At 39.0% G+C, this 17,578-nt stretch overlaps 1 protein-coding gene across 5 annotated transcripts in view; it reads right to left on the reverse strand.

Moving 5' to 3' along the window:
- The window catches only part of rgs19 (regulator of G protein signaling 19), a 102,473-nt gene that overhangs the window by 14,608 nt on the left and 70,287 nt on the right, over window positions 1-17,578 (reverse strand). For 3 of the 5 annotated variants that reach the window (XM_043710481.2, XM_087994854.1, XM_043710483.2), the window contains 2 exons: window positions 8,692-8,766; window positions 1,262-1,496 (listed from right to left, as the gene is read on the reverse strand). In XM_043710481.2, the coding sequence (XP_043566416.1) occupies window positions 1,262-1,496; window positions 8,692-8,766 (310 nt within the window). The remainder of the gene's footprint in view (window positions 1-1,261; window positions 1,497-8,691; window positions 8,767-17,578) is intronic. The other 2 variants (XM_087994853.1, XM_087994855.1) reach the window with 1 other exon arrangement.

Consider the following 17,578-nt stretch of genomic DNA (forward strand, 5'->3'; position numbering starts at 1 on the left):
CGTTGAGTGTAGAAATTCCTATTCTTGGATACAACCTGCTGACATTTGTCATGCAAAGGGATACAGGAGCTTCTATCATTTATAACCCAAATATAAAATAAAAAATCTGGACCAGTTTTCCTTTTTTTGGGAAAGGTCATGTGGGTTTATGATGATGAGTGTGATGTTCTGCCAGACTCCCATCAAGGTTATGGTAGGAGGTAGGCAAATCACCTAGAAGTAAATGACTTCAAATAAAATTTGTATGAAAACAAATGTTAATAATTTCACCCACTGCTACTGCTACCATTGGGAATCACAGGGAAATTAGGAACACAGTATATCAAACAGGCTTCATAATATTATCAACTGACCCCACCCAAAGAGACAAGGAAGGGGCTGTTATCTGTAAATGTTGAAGCAAAACTTAAGTTCTATTCTTAAGAAGTTCACCAGAATAGGTGTTTATGCTATAACAATTTTTCAATCTCTAAAAAAACTGAAGTTCAAAAGGATGTCTGCTTAATAATCTGATTTTGAACAACAGGTCATCAAATTAGCACATTAAAATATAGCCTAGTTCTAAATGTCAGCACCCATTGTGAAAACCTGCACATCTTTGAACTGTGGGAGGAAACCCACAAAGACACAGGGAGAACATGCAAACTCCACACAGACAGTCACCCAAGGCTGGAATTAAACCTGGGACCCTGGTGCTGTGAGGCAGCAGTGCTAACCACTGAGCCCCCATGCCACCCTTAGGGTAAGACTAAGGTAAGACTAAGACCTACATCTGCTACAAATGGAAGAGGCACAACTTAGAAAAAAAATTATGAGGTTATAAAGTGAGCAAAAACTGGCAATGAAGCAGAAAACAAATGATAACTAAAGAGGGAATAAGAATTGATAAACCTAAAAACAATTCACATCATATCAATGGATAAAATAGTACTGTATTCCTATGATACTTCTTTGTGTAATATTTAACAAAGGCACAGTTTTGTTTTAAATAATTTCACGCTTTTCCTAGAATAGCAAACAGTGAATCTCATGTGATTATATTAGCCATTTACCTCCAAAAACAGCAGCCATAATATCTAAGTTAACATGATAAAAACAATTAGCAGCACCCTATTTATTATTTATCCTCTGTAAGTTGACTGTTGTTACTTTCCTGTTCCTGTGCCCTGCATAACTTCAATCCAAAATGCATCACTGGCATTTCTGAAACCACGGTACTAATAACACCTCAAAATCAAGCTTAAGGCTATGTAAAATTTACCTCTTTGGGAGAAAGTATTGAAATAAAGTCTTCATATATCATTCGTGCTTTCTCCTCTATAGCACTTTTGTTTGCTTCATTTTTGAGATCCTCACATGCTAGCCAAAAGAGCATATTTTCTTCACTGTATTCAGTTCGTAAGAATTCTCTGAAGACATTTCTGCCTGAAGGAGTTTTCATTAACTTGTCAAAGGATTGAGCCCATGAACGCACTTCTTCTGCTGTTGGTTTTGTACTGTGTATAGTATAATTAGTGAAAACAATGTGATTACAAGCACAACAACAATTGGCTTTATAAACAGTCTAACTGACAGATGACAGATTTTATTAACATCCTGACCTTATTAACTCACAACAGCAGAGACATGCATGTTTAGTTTTATTAAAAGTTAGTATGTTTTTGCCATCTAAGACATATTTAACTATAAAGTATATATTGGCCTTGAATGTCTTGGAACGATTCAGCATAAGTGTTGTGTTACATTGTCTTTTTAACTTCAGATATTTGTTTCTAACATCAAATATTACTATGCATGAACTTCCTTGATCGCTTACACCATTTTTGAGATCCATCATCCAAAATACTCTAAAATTTATTTATTTAACCTCACACCATGCAAATGGCTTGCAAATTTGATGCATTTATATGAACAACATACTGATGTAGATGTAAAGCCAGATGTAACTCTAGGTGCAACATAGCCCCAATTCATCCGATATTAGTGTAAATGAGATTTCTGAAAATTGATCAAGAATGCTTTTGCATGCTTTTAATACTTCTTATTAAAATCTGCACTATAGGTTCCCATTGAGTTTTTGTTTTGAATTTTAACATTTAGTGTAGGCAAATGTGCTCCATGGGAAATGTGGTTGTAACTTTCTGTTAGCATTGATGCATGGACTACTGTAAATTTGTAAACAATATTGGCATTTGTGTGATCAATTTTAGTCAATCTTGTAAGAATTACACTGCTCTTTAGAGTGAGAATTCATCTGGCTGCTTGGTACAACAATCATGCAAGAACATTTATGAAACATTACTTGCAAGAACAAGCTTACAATATTTCTAACTCTTCTAAAAGGTAGCATCACAGGTGTACTTGTTATATCACTCCACTCGGTAACTACATAAATACTTACCTCATACTTTTCATTGTGTTGCTATGCTTTCCAAAAAGAAATAGTTATATTTTAGAAAATAAAATTATTTATACATTTTATGAATTTTCATGATATCTATTATTAGCACAGAATTATATTAAGTACTATATTATGTTGGATTATACTAATCCAACAAATCATAGCAATTCACTCATAGGCAAAGAATATAAAGGTTAGAGATGTTCCAGTGATAACATAGTTTACTTGTTAAGTAACAGCAAACTAAAAAGGACAATAACCTAATAACATATCACTCTGAATATGATTTATTTCTTTGTATAATGTATGGGATCCAAATGGATATCAGTTAAACTAAGATTTGACTATATCAAACGCAGAAAATGCTGGAGAAACTGTGGAGGCAGAAACAGAGTCAATGTTTCAAGTGTGATATGACTCCTTTTCAGAACTTCAGAGTTTTTTTTAATGCAAAGGTGGAAGCGAAGGCAGGGAATAGATGGTGTGGAGGCCAAGTGCAAAAGACAAAGATGCTGCTAACTGGATGAAAGAGAAATAGAGATGTAAAATGGAAATAAATTAGGGTGAAATTAGATTCTCATGGCTGAAAGTAAAGAAAACAAGACACAAAAAGAATAATCCCATAGGAGGCTGGGAATTAAAAGTATAAGAAAAATGGAACACAGACATCATGGGATCAAGCTCTGAAAATGTAAAATTCAATATTGAGTCAGTGAGGCTGTGAAGTGCCGAAGCAGTAAATGGGGTGTGATTCCTACAGCTTGCATTGTGCTTCATTGCAACATTGCAGCTGGCCCAGGACAGACATGTTAGTTTGAGAACTAAGTGATTTATTGAAATGGCAGCATCTGGGAGGTAGGGATCATTCCTATAGACAGAGTGGAGGAGTTCTGCAAAGTGGTCACCTAGTCTGAATTTGGTCTCACCAATCTAAGGGAGACTGTGTATGAAATAAATTGCTTTTATTTGACCATATCACATTCTTACATAGAATCATGAATTACTAGGAATGTATTATTAATGACCTGGTAGATAGCAGCTGCTTAGGAGCTATTAAATACATGGAAAGCTGAATCTAGTTTACAATGTGAACTGGGTTTTACTACCTGAACTGATATTGAAGACATCCTCTTCCACTGCATTTAGGTTCTTTCATTTCATTGTTAAACACAGCTCTGATTCAGCTTGTGTTTACAATGTGAAACTATTTTAATTGTAATGTGAAAGCACTTTAAATTATCCTTTTCTACCATTGCAGAGCAACTTTGTTTCAAATCAATTATTTTTGTAAGACATGAGCCTTGAATTTATTCTTCATTGGCAGTACTTTGTTTTACCATCATGTAGGATGTTTTGCAGCATTTCATAACACCAATATTTCAATGTTTCATTGTCACAAGACACAGTAGAACTTCAATCATGTGCAGTCTAATTTTATTATATAAAATAGTACAACGGGTACAAAATGATCATTTAAAGTGCTTACACATTCCAATTAAAATAGTTTATAACAAATTGTTTATAACAAAGGATTTTCACAGTTTTTGGGAGACAAGTACAAATTGGGACCAACATTTGTTGTCACACTTTTTTTTCTTCTGCCAGAAAAAATAGATGATGTTGACTGGCTGAGTTGAGGTTTGTAGCTCCTGTGAACTCTGAGATGACTCTAGTCAATTGACCTGCCATAGCTCCAGGAAACTGCTGTCCACTGATCTTTCATTTATCTTAATCACAATCTTCCAGTTATTCAAGTGAGATTTTGAAGATGTGAACACTCACCTTAAGCAATCAATTCAGCAGCCCCTGAATGGGATTAGTAGTGAGCAGCATCATCTACAAATGACCAAGACTTACCTGTACTAAGGTTCCAGAGCTGGTTCACTGTCATGGATGGCGGTAGCCACATTTGTGAATAAGTAACTAGCAGTGGCCACAAAGGTCGCTGTTCACTAATTTCATTGAATTATAGAATTATACATTACAGAAGAGGCCCTTCGGCCCATAGAGACTGTAATGCCAAAATATACACTACTATCTACATCTGGAGAGAAAGCAGTTCTATTAGCTATCACTTTGTCTCTCTAACTCATTGACTCTCTGGGCTCCATCTCTGCCTGTCCCTGTTCCTTCCCTAAGTGTCTTGTCTTCAGCAATAAATACCACCCTTTCCTAGCCATTACCGGTTCTGAAGAAGTGTCACTGGGCTTGAAATGTTAACTCTGCTTTCTGGCCATAGATGTTACCAAACTGCTGAGTTTCTCAAGCAAGTTCTGTTTTTGTTTTATAATGTTCTGTTTTCCAATATATTAAGAGAAACATAAACTACATTCTTAAGAAGATGTGTGCTTGTGTTCAAACAGAAAACTAAAGGAATACCACCTGATTGCAAAAGCATCATCAGTTTATATAGCCAACTATAACTTCTAGTGGTTAATTTCTTCAAATGTGCTTTGATATCAACTTTAACTTTAAAAAAACATGTAGGTATGTTTACTTCTTGTCTACATTATACACGGGCTTCATCAATGACCACCATGGATTATAAAATCCATTTTGTCATGGCATGGATATAGCATGGTGTTCATCATGATACTGCTTAACACAGTCTTGTTCCATTGCATGTTGATGTCAGCTATCAGGATATTCTTTATAATTGAAATAATGTGCATATTAATACAGTTTTGGATCTTTAAAATTCTTTCTTGGGCTTAGTGCCTCTGGAAAATAACAACATTTATTACCCTGCTTGTCTTTGAAAAGATGGCAGTGTACCCACAGTGCTGTTAGGGAGGAATTCTGACCCAGCAATATGATGGAGCAAGTCAGGATAGTGTGTGGCCTGAAAGGCAATTTGCAGGTGGTAATGTCTCCTGTGCCTGTGTTCTTACCATATTAGATGGTAGAGGCTGATGGCTTGGAAGATGTTGTTAAAGGATAATACACACTGCTCCTATTGTACACTGGTGGTAGAGGAAGTGAATGCTAAAAGTAGTGGATGGGGCACAAATCAAGTCGGCTACATTGTCTTAAATGATGTTGATCTTAATTAAATGTTCCAGGCATTGTATTCATCATGGGAAAATCAAGAGTATTCAACCTCACTCCTGATATGTGCTTTGTAGATGGTGGTCAGATTTTGGGGAATTGGGAGATTAGTTACTTGTCACAGAATTCCCAGCTTCTGACCTGTTCCTGTAGTCGCAATATTTGAATGGCTTGTCCAGTTATGTATCTGACCAATATAATTCCCCAGGAATCTACAAGGGTGTTGCTACTGAACGTCAAGGGATGAGAGTTACTTTCTCTCTTGTAGGAGATGTTCATTGCCTGGAATCAACATGCTGGAAATGTTACCTGTGCAAATCAGAATTATTACTAGGTTTCAAAACATGCAAGCACTGACTGCTTCAACATCCGATAAGTTGTGAATGGTATTGAAATCAAGCATCCTAATTTGATTGTGTTAGAGGCAAACTCATTAATGAAACAGTGGAACATGGTTAGCTCAAGAACCTCAACCTGAGGAACTCTTGCAGCAATCTTTTGGGGCTGTAATGATTGTCCTCCAGCAATCATAACTATCCTAGTTTCTGCGAAATATAGCTCCAACTAGTGGAAGGTTCTTCCTTAATTCTAAATGACTTCAGTTTGTTAGGGTTACTTGATGATACATTCAGTCAAATGTTGCCTTGATCTCAAGTATAGTCAATCTCACCCCTGGAATACAGCTCACTTTTTAATGTTTGGTCCAAGGCTGAAATAAAGTCAGGAACTGACCACCCTGGGGAAACCCAGACTGAGCATCAGTGGGTAGGATGTTTCTGAGTAAGTGCCTTTTGATTACACTGCAGACAACACCACCATTAGTATGCTGATAATTGGGAATATACTGAAGAGATGGTAATTGGTCAGATCGGATTTGGACTATTGTTTTTGGATAGGACATTTGTCAACAATTTTCTGAATGCTTGTGTTATAGCTGTACTAGAACAGTTTAGCGAGTGCACAAAGGAGAAGTGTTCAGGACTCTTGCAAAATCTTGGGTCCACTGCCAACTGACAGGCAGCCTTCTAGCTTTCTACCAGACTGGTTACAATTACACAGAAATTGAACAACCACTACTGGGAAACAGCATTAACAACTCTGCTTTGTGAGTGTAAGGTGCAAATTCACAAAGAATTAGGGTGCCAATCCAATTTTGAGACTGCTATTTTTTTTCTCAGCCTCTCCCTCAGCTGTCCCTCAGACATGCTTCCAACTGCACAATCATCATTTTCAGCAAATGGTTTGAACTGCTTTTACATTGTTTTTGCCATCCTTGCTTATTCTTAAAAGAAGCTGTTGGAAATTCTTGCTAATTAAAAGGAGAGTTTAAATGTAAACTTGTTCAAATGTTACAGTAATTCCTTTTGTATTATTTATAAAAGTTACCATTTCTTTTCAAGTGACTACCTCAATACAATGTTACTATTGCTGCCACTTAGTTCACGAAATGTGATATAAAGATATTCATTGTAGGATAGTTATTAGAATATAGAACAAAGAACAAAGAAAATACATCACAGGAACAGGCCCTTCAGCCCTTCAAGCCTGCGCCGATCCAGATCCTCTATCTAAACCTGTCGCCTATTTTCTAAGGGTCTGTATCCTTTTGCTCTCTGCCCATGCGTGTATCTGTCTAGATACATCTTAAATAACGCTATCGTGCCCACCTTTACCACCTCCACTGGCAACGTGTTCCAGGCACCCACCACCCTCTGTGTAAAGAACTTCCCATGCATACCTCCCTTAAAATTTTCCCCTCTCACCTTGAACCCATGACCCCTAGTAAGTGAGTCCCCCACTCTGGGAAGACACTTCCTGCTATCCACCCTGTCTACACTTCTCATGATTTTGTAGACCTCAACCAGATTCGCACACCACCAACCCCGCCCCCCCCCCCACCCCTGCCCCGCCGCCAATCTCCATCTTTCTAATAAGAATAATCCCAATCTACTCTATCTCTCTTCATACCTATAGGCGACATCCTGGTGAACCCACATTGCACCCTCTCCAAAGCATTCACATCCTTTCGGTAATTGGTGACCAGAACTGTACACAGTATTCCAAATGTAGCCAAACCAAAATCTATACAACTGTAACATGACCTGCCAACTCTTGTACTCAATAATTACTATTATGAATATTTCTAACTGAAGTCTTACTACAAAAAATGAATGAAATGTTTATTTTGTTAAAGTAAAACTACTTGTTCTTTATTTTCTGATAGACATTTATGGTTGTTTTGTTCTCATTTGCTGTGACACTGAAGTTCATGAGTTGTTGCACCAAATCAATTGTCTATTCTTTCGGTCTTGCCTGTCCTTTACCATATTCACACTACCTAATTCCACAGCATCTCTATTCTGGTCTTCCTGCTCCATTCTACTGGTGAAATACAGCAGAAGAAGAATGGTTAGACCTGGGACAGTTTGCCAATTTCTTCAGCTACCAGCTGCTCTTTCCTCTGGGAAGCCACATTATTAGTGCTGTGGAATGGTGCTATCAATCATATCTAATTCCCCAGGATTTACATCTTTATCTGTTAGTACTAAACATGTTAATTGTTTTCCAGTGGAAAAAGACAAATGTGTGTGTTTCCCAAAACCCTTCATTAATAATAGGACCTTAAACTGGACTGCATTCATATTCAGCATAAGTTTAGATTTCCAGAAGCAAGAATATTTATGAACCTTTGAAAACATTTCTGCCAGTGTGCAGTGGTGAAACTCCATTGCTTTAATGTATTCTTTGATGACCTCCTCCTCAGAGGTGAAAACCATAAATTACATTAGTACCAGGTGATCAGTGCCATTTGTAGTCTTGAGTAATTAGGCATGAGTAATGGTGAATAATTGCATCTTTTCTGTGTATTCCATTTGACATTAGGTCCTCACTGCCTTCTTCAACCTGAGATCTTTCACTGGGCAGTTATGTCAATAGTGGTTTCCCATTGACTTCCACTAATAATTATATAAATGAAGTGAATTGGCAATCCCTGTTGACTGCAATGAGTGACACGAACAAATTTCTTCTTTGGTTTTGAGCCTTTTTCATGCAGCACTACAAATGTTCAAGTGAGTTATAGCACAACACATTCGTGCTGGATCTAATACCAATAATGGTGTACCTGCTAATGTCTAATGACTCAAGCAAAAGTTTCCTGCAGTTTCAGATCCTGTTGTTAACATGGAATTCTATTGCAAAAGCAGTAACTACATTGAAATTCCACCAAGGTAAAAGCTTACCTTGGCTCGCAATTTGGTATGGTTTCCAACTTGACATCGCGAGATATTCTTCGTCTTCGCTCATCTTCATCTTTCCTAACAAGAAGACTGAAAGTTAGTATATCATTTTTTCAATGTATGCATGTTCATTGACACAATGGTATGAACTTGCAAGGTCAATGCACTCACAAAATGTTTGCTTGTTTTGCAGATTTGAATTTAGTGTCACAGAGTCAGAAAGTAAAGAGGCCTTCAGCCCATTGACTTTGATGCATTTCTTTGATGACAAAACAGAACTTAGTTACATCTGGTTCGTGAAGGTAAATAAATAAGTGATTTATTTGGCCTATTTTCCACATTTTCCTACATTTCTTTCATTACTGCATTTAATTGACATGCCAATGATTCTAGAATTTGTGCCTCAAAGAAAGTAGTCATACAACATTCAGACACTACTCATTTTACTGAAGGAATAGTTCCCAATATTGCTCTGCAGTTACTGGGAGGGTTACAGTGGAGTAGATTGTTTACCCAACACCCAGAAGGAAAGTTGGTTGGAGCTGACACATTACGTGGAAGCCCAGTCCACAATCACTACATGCTGCAAGCAGACTAAAGTGATTGACCGGTACCTCCACTTTCTCAGTGGAAGGAAATCCATCAGTATAGCAATACCATTGGGGAGAGGATGGTTAGAGGTAAACATTTGTAGGGAATGTGGCACTGAAGGAATTTGGCCACTGGTCTGGGGTGGGATGAGGGTGGTGGTGAAATCTTGTCAGGGTGTCCTGAACATGTGCAGGAACTGAGATACCGCCCTTACCCCTACTTTGTTTTCATGTAGACTGTAAAAAAGCCTGCTAACTTCTACCTGACTGCCCATGCTAACCATACCAACAGAATAGTTGAGACATTGTGTGCTGCATCATCCAGACCTGCTGTGTTCTGCAGGCAACAAGGCAACAAGGTGATGTGCCTGATACTGAGGAACCAGGGGAATGGGAGCAGTCTTTTAAGGAGGGCACTGGAGAGGAGAATAAGGGAGGAGGTTCACCTGCAATGTGGGCTACAAGCCAGACAAAATCTCCTTTCCACCTGGCTTCAACAGAAGACAGCTGGGTGTATTAGACTAATGTGAATTGTAACATTTTTTTGATCATGCTGCCGAACTAGCTGTCATGTTGGAGGCACAGTTTTGCCTCTCCTGGCTTCATGATTCTTCCCTTTTCTGTAAATAAAAGCCCATGTTTGAATTTGTCCAATCGCTTGTTTGTGATGATCCCCTACTGGACAATAACACGCTGTTGATCTCTAACAGATACTGGGTAAAGGGAAGCACTGATTGAGAGGGTTCAAACGAGATGTAGCTAGGGACAGATAAAGTGTGTGCCCTGTTGGTATACAGTAATTAGGGTGAGAGAATGAGTTTATATATGCATGTGCTATGAGCAGTATGGCTTTGTGACTACTGCGCCATGATTTTGCCAGTGAGGGGGCACCACCAGACTGCCAATATGTCCCTTTCAAAGATGGTATGGGTGTAAGAGTGCCAAATTTGGACAGATATGCACTGAGTGGTGAGTCATTATGGTGTAACATGAACTGCAAATCGGACCTGAGCAATGCAATAGGGGTGGGGCAGGTAATGAGGTGAGCTTGGTAAGAAAACTCATTAGGCCTCACAGGATAAAAAGCAAATGCATCTTGGACTTAGCTATAAACAGTAAGATTCAGCCTTTTATGTCTTGCCCCACTTGTGTATGAAGGAGAAAGAAATATAACGTATGCTGATGGGTTTAAAGGGAGTCAGAGACTCATACAGGAAACAGATCTTTTGGTCCAATTCATCTGCATGGACCAGACATCACAATCTGACCTAGTCCCATTCACCTACATTTGGCCCATATCGCTCTAAACACTTTCTGTTCATGTAACCATCCAGATGCCTTTTAAATACTGTAATTGTACCCGCCTTACCACTTCATCTGGCAACTCGTTCCACACACGCAGCATCCTGTGGGTGAAAAAGGTACCCCTCAGATCCTTTTTAAATCTTTCCCCTCTCACCTTAAACCTATATTCTCCACTTGAACAAGGGTTAAAGGATACCTGTCTGCTGTTGGGTTGAAAGGCCTTTTCAGTGTAGTAGGCTCAGTCCAACTTCCTCTTTTCATAGAATTCATACAGTGTAGAAACAGGCCATTTGGCCCAACAAGTCCACAGTGACCCTCCGAAGAGTGACCCATTCCCCATTACTCTACATTTCCCCTGACTAGCACACTTAACCTACACATCCATGAACAATTTTAGCATGGTCAATTCATCTAATCCGCACAATATTTTGGACTATGGGAGGAAACTGGAGCACCCAGAGGAAACCCACGCAGACATGAGGTGAATGTACAAATGCCACACAGACAGTTCCTGAGGCTAGAATTGAACCTGGTTCCCAGGCACTATGAGGCAGTAGTGCTAACCACTGAGCCACTGTGTTGCCCTAAATCAATCTATATAATCAAGACAGACAGATCAAAGACAATGCACATACATTTGTTTTTCCTTTGCCATGTATTAACAGAGAAAATGGCATCCTCTTTTATTTAGACAATGATATTGTGAGAACTGCACTGGGGAAATTCACCAAACACAAAAACGGGCATTCAGAGATTCAGCTCAAAATCAAGCCTTGCTTGAAATGACGGCTGAGTTTACTATGCATGTCACCACCAGATGGAGCCACCTTGCACACAGGTACAGAAAAGCAGTGTATCAGAGTAACATCACTGTCCAGCCAATGACGGAGCATCAATGGCAACCTCCTGGCACAATACTGGCACTGCCAGGAACAAAATAGATGGCATGAGAGACTAACCAGTGCTGCCACCTCTGCTCCTACCCAGACAGCTTCCATAGCCTGGAAGAGGACAGGGCAGAGACCATTACCAAGTCGGGTGGTTGATTTGCATGGTATCAAAACTCTTCAAACATAACGCAAAATATTATCACAACAGCTCCGGCAGAGGTCTAGCATTAGAAACAGCATCCTTTCAGAATGCTCATGGTGGGACCTTGCAGATTCTGGACATGAGCATCATTTCCACATTCCAAACTGGAGAAATACCTACTTCAATAAGGACATGAATTTCCTTGAGTCTTCCCTCCTACCAAGCATTAGGTATGTTAAACAGCAGCTCAATGTCAAGCAGAGCTGTAGAAAGGATGAAACCACTTCTGGACCTGTGTGATCTTCAAAACAAAATCCTCCTCTGGTGTCAGATTACTTGCACTAAGGCTGCTGAGCCTGATCAAAGTTTGGAACTTTCCACAAATAGATGCTGGGTCGGTTGTTTGTTTGAAATCAAAGTTATTAAGGAATATGGGGAAAATATGGGCATATGGCATTATGTAGTAAATTAGCCATGATCTTCCTGAATAGCAGGACAGGTATTAGAGGCTAAATGGTCTGTATTGTTGCTCCAGTGTTCTTGTAATTTACCAATGTTGTTCCAAATCTGTCACTGGTTTGAAAGAATCAAAGCCTCCTTATATACCTCTCCTTAGGGCACTGCAACTTTACTGTTCTGAACCAATACTTTCTAATGGAAGGTTAACATTTCTCTGAGTGCATACTTCTATTTGCTTGTCCCCCAGCTGGAGATCTGTGTGATTTTTACCTCCTAGTCCTCCTTGTCCTCCCCCTCCAGGAATGGGATTCCAACAGGGACACATACCTATGCACACATGAAATTTAACACCAAACTTCAGCACCTAGATCAGCAAGTGTAAATGCTTTCAATCCTTAAATTCTAAAACTCACAAACCTCTACGGGAAGGTATCTCTGGAAGCTCAAGATGTTTACCTGATAGCAGATAAATATATTAGTTCTACCCATGTTTGGTGAATGGGAGAAGGATATTGTGTTCAAGTAACAAGATCGGAAGATGGCTTTAGTGTCATTACGATGCTATTTGACCATGATTTGAATTTATTTATGAGATTCTCACATACCTTGGAGACAAGCTCCTGCCTCCAGTACAAATGATTTTCTTATCCTTTCCTAACAATTCCTAACAAATAAAAAATTTCTTCATATAATCTGTTTTTTTGTTTATGCTTATGATATTGTAACAATATGCACAATGTAGCCATTTACTGCCTCTTACTGAACCTTAAAACTTTATCAGATCCCCTCAGCAATCAAAACCTTAACTCCCTTCAATTTCTCATGTATATGCTGTTCCTCAACAATTTCATATCAAAACATAGTCTCAGTTTCCACATGAATGCTAATGACACCCATCCCTACTCAGCACATCTCTCTTGATCCCTCCATTAATTGTAAATAATCAGAGCTTGTCAAAAATGTCCAGTATTAAGAGAAAGGAAATTACCCTCAACCAAATATTGGGAAAATGAAAAATATTGTTTTTGACCCTTGTACAAACTCTGGGACTTCACTGCTAAGTGGCTGAGACAAACCAGCCTGTTGGCAATCTTTTATATATTTGCCCTTGAGATGTGCTTCTAACCATATATGAAGACTGCCTATTCTCAATTCTGTAATATCTTCCAACGCCGAATTACTTCATCTCATCTGCTGCTGAAACTATCCTCCATGCCTTTGGTGTTGATAATGCAAATTGTATTCCTGACATGCTCTCACATTCTACTCTTTATAAACTTAAGACCATAAGTTGTAGGAGCGAAATTAGGGCATTCGGCCTGTCGACTCTGCTCTGCCATTCAATCATGGCTGATATGTTTCTCAAGCACGTTCTCCTGCCTTCTCAAAATAAACTTTGACCCTTTTACAAATTGCAAATTTCATTCCCAGTAAATATTATTTTAAAATACAGTTTCATTGATTAAGCAGAGTTCTCCAGCTTTCAATACAACTGTTTTGCTCCTCAAGTATTTTCCTTTCTCACCTGTTCCAATGCATCACTCAACCACTGAGTACAGTCGGTTTTGCTAAAATGCATGTTTCTTCAATGTGAATTGGCTTTAATGCAGTTGAAGAATTTAGCCCACTACTTGTAGAACACATACTTTCCTCACCTGTATTGGCTATAATAGCCCCAATAGTTTAAATGGCGCAGCTTTTGCGCAATTTTCTTATAATGCGAGACTGCACAAGAACGGAACAATTGCATTCTGTCAGAACTGACTGTATGACAGAGTTAATGTAAGGCCATCTCTGTGCCATCCTAGTCTTACACTGCCAATCTAGCGTTTTCAAGTGAAAGACAATCTTGAGAGCCAAAAAGCAAGATCAAATAAGTTGGCGTTTATTAATTGTCTTTCACATAGTTTGGGTGTCACAAAGCACTTCACAGCCAAAGAGTTATTCGGACATGTTGCTGTGTTATCCTACACTACAGTCAATATATGCATATCAAGGACTCACATTTAGCAATGAAAAATATTGTGGGTCTCTGAATCTAGCAATAATACCATGAGGCCATTACCTCCCATTGTGGCATAAAGTTATCCAATTGTTGCAAAAACCCGTCTGGTGGAGCCAGGATCAATTGAGGCTCTCTAAAGGAAATTGGATCAATAAAGAGAAGAAAATGTTTGCATGGCCTTAGATAAAAAGAAGTGGAGCAGCGCAAGATGAATTGCTTCTTTATAGGGCTGAATGACCTTTTCTGTGCTGTAATTATTCTATAATTCTATAGTTCGTCATCGTCCTTTAAGGAAGGAACTCCATACTTATTTATACTGGTCTATGTGCAACAAGACCAACAAGATATGACTGTTCCTTAATTACCTATGAAAAAGCCTAGAAGCCATTCAATCCTCCTAATCAGCTCCTGAATAGTCACAATGCATGCACCTACACTGGATGAACTGCAGCAGTCTGAGAAGGCAACCTTTTTGAGGGCAAGGCATGAACAACAAATTCATATCCCATGAAAGAATAGAACGAAAATACCAGTCAAGACTTTGGACCAAATTCTGATGGAGTGGGTGGCAAGCCAACCTTAGCATACCTTATGTATTCACATTCACATTTTAGATTTTTTTTTCCCAAAAGTTCCTGGGAATATGAACCAATGTGTGGCTTGGTGGACCTCGCCTGGAAGAGGAATTGCAAATCCCATCGCCAGAACTCCAGCTGGATGATGGAACCCTAGACCTCCCAGTGACTCCATAAGATTCTGCTCAAAAGACAGAAAGGTAGCTAAAAAAAGTTAATTTACGTTTTTAAAATTCTATAAGTAATTCAAAACTTGATGGAAATAGGACTTCACATGTAAATTAAGCTCTTAACTTTCAACGCAAGAGAAGTGGATTGGCAATCAAGACTCATCATCTTAAAAGGATACTTGTTAATTATATGGTTTAAATTGTCCAATAAACCTTCAAGAGAGTTATCAGAAACAACAAATTCGTGAAAACCACAGAGAGGTTAAACACAGAGTGCTACGAAGGCAGTGGCAGTGTGATGCAAATTTACCAGCAGCTAAGATCACCCATGTCATAACTCACATCAGACCCCTTCAGTCATCATTCTTGTGCTTGTTGACCCAAACTGGCTCACACTTGAGCAATGTTTTGAATTTAAATTTCTCATCCACTTTTCAAATATGGTCTCACCTCTCTCATCTCTGTAACCTCCTCCAGCCTACAATTCTCTAAGCTATCTCCACTTCTCCAATACTGGCCTTACAAGTGTCTCTGATTTTAAATACTCCACCACTGGGGTTGTGTCTTCAGCTGCCAAGCTCTGGAATTCCCAGCTTTAATATATTTGCCTCTCTCATCTCCATCTCACTTAGACATCCTTTAACAGTTATGTTTTTGACCAAATTTTTGTCACCTGATCCAATGTCACCTATGTGGTCAACATTTTGTTTGATACAACTCCTGTGATGCACCTTTGGGCCATTTTACCACTCTACAGATGCCATAAAAATGCAAGTTGTTACAGTAGACTGCTCAATTTTAATAGCAGTAGAGTACACTGTAGCTAACCATAAATTCAATCAACCCTTGTTCCATTTCCACTTACTTTAATGATAAGAAATGCTTACACTTCTACATTGTATATCAGTGAGAAGTGTAACAATTAGATTAGATTAGATTAGATTACTTACAGTGTGGAAACAGGCCCTTCGGCCCAACAAGTCCACACCGCCCCGCCGAAGCACAACCCACCCATACCCCTACATGTACCCCTTACCTAACACTACGGGCAATTTAGCATGGCCAATTCACCTGACCTGCACGTCTTTGGACTGTGGGAGGAAACCGGAGTACCCGGAGGAAACCCACGCAGACACGGGGAGAACGTGCAAACTCCACACAGTCAGTCGCCTGAGGCGGGAATTGAACCCGGGTCTCTGGCGCTGTGAGGCAGCAGTGCTAACCACTGTGCCACCGTGCCACCCACTAATTAACTAATAATAAGTGAGGAACGGCTCCATGATCCAAAAGCATGACTCCACTTTTATTCCCATTAGAGTTAGCAGAATTGTCATGACGCCACCTTGTGGACACTGTTTTTCAATGTTCCCTTCTCACAGTTTACAGCATGCATCTCAGTTTCTAACCAGGATGAAGTGGACTGTTTGAACCAGTTTAGCCAATTAATATGAATGAATTTTAATTTTTAATGTATTCATTTGGTGTTCAAGGAATTGCATAAAGTGAGGAGAGGGGAGTTTTAGTACTAAGCATGGATTGGATCAACAGGTGACTGAAGGCAAAGTCAATAAGACAGATAATTAAAGAGATATATCTGGTCACAAAAAAAGCTTGTATACAAATACAGTGAGAGATCAGGAAGGTGAATGGAATGTTGCTGTTTGTTGCAAAATAAATGGAATATAAAAGCAAAGAAGTTTTACTGCAGCAGTACAGGGCCTTTGTGACAACACTTTTGAATACTTGTGTACAGTTTGGTTTCCTTATTTAAGAAGGACATAAATACGTTAACAGCAGTTCAGAGACAACTTATTCAACTCATTTCTGAGCTTATATTATGAAGAAAGCTAGAATAGATTATACCACTGGAATATACAAAATTGAGAGGTGGATCTTAGTGAGACATGTAATTACACCCTGGTTAGGTTGGTACTGAGAAGTTTCCTCCTGTGGAGAGAACTAGAACTCTAGGACTTGTCTCTTTTAAGACTGAATTCAGGAAAATTTCTTTTTCTCTCAGAGGGTAATTAATCTACAAAAATCTCTTCCTCAGAAAGCAGTGGACGGTGGCTTACTGAATATATACAAGGTAGAATTAAATAGTTTCTTGATCAGTAAAGAAATCAAGCCTTATAGGGACAAGCAGGCAAGTACAGTTAATATAACCAGGTCAGCCATGACCTTGTCAAATGCCAGAACAGAGTCAATGGACTGAAGGTCTGTCTGTTACTAAATTCTGTTTTCAGTTAAGGCAGAGGATAAAGAGACAACATTACCAAATGCAGATGCAAAAGGTTCATTCAAAGATATAAGTGGAAAAAATTGTTGAAAAATACAGACCAGCTTAATATGAACATCTTTGTTGGCAAATACCTCCAAACTTCTTGGACTAATCGGAACCAAATTTTGTGAGATGATTCCTTGGATGAAGGGACATGTCATATGCAGTTGTTATCTAACCAAACCTATCTTTGACAAAATGGGAGAGAGTGGGGTTTTGGCCTTGGGCCTCCTGGTAGGAGATCCAGCAGCTTTGCCTACACTATGGGTAGAATCTTCCCACTTTCTGATCAATATAGACAATAGCGTGTCACTTGGGAAAATGCAGCGAACTGAGAATCTCACTGGTGAGCAGCAGGAGGCCTATTTAGGTGCATCTGCATGGCATTGGGTCATAATCTCACCTCATTGAGACATTTTCTGATTCTTCCACGTGTTGGACGGAAATTGAATGTTTACAATTTCCAACATGGA

This window comes from Chiloscyllium plagiosum, unplaced genomic scaffold, assembly GCF_037043375.1.
Source record: "Chiloscyllium plagiosum isolate Xiang-an unplaced genomic scaffold, Cpla_swu_hap1 HiC_scaffold_15, whole genome shotgun sequence".
In the NCBI taxonomy this organism is placed as follows: Eukaryota; Metazoa; Chordata; class Chondrichthyes; order Orectolobiformes; family Hemiscylliidae; genus Chiloscyllium; species Chiloscyllium plagiosum.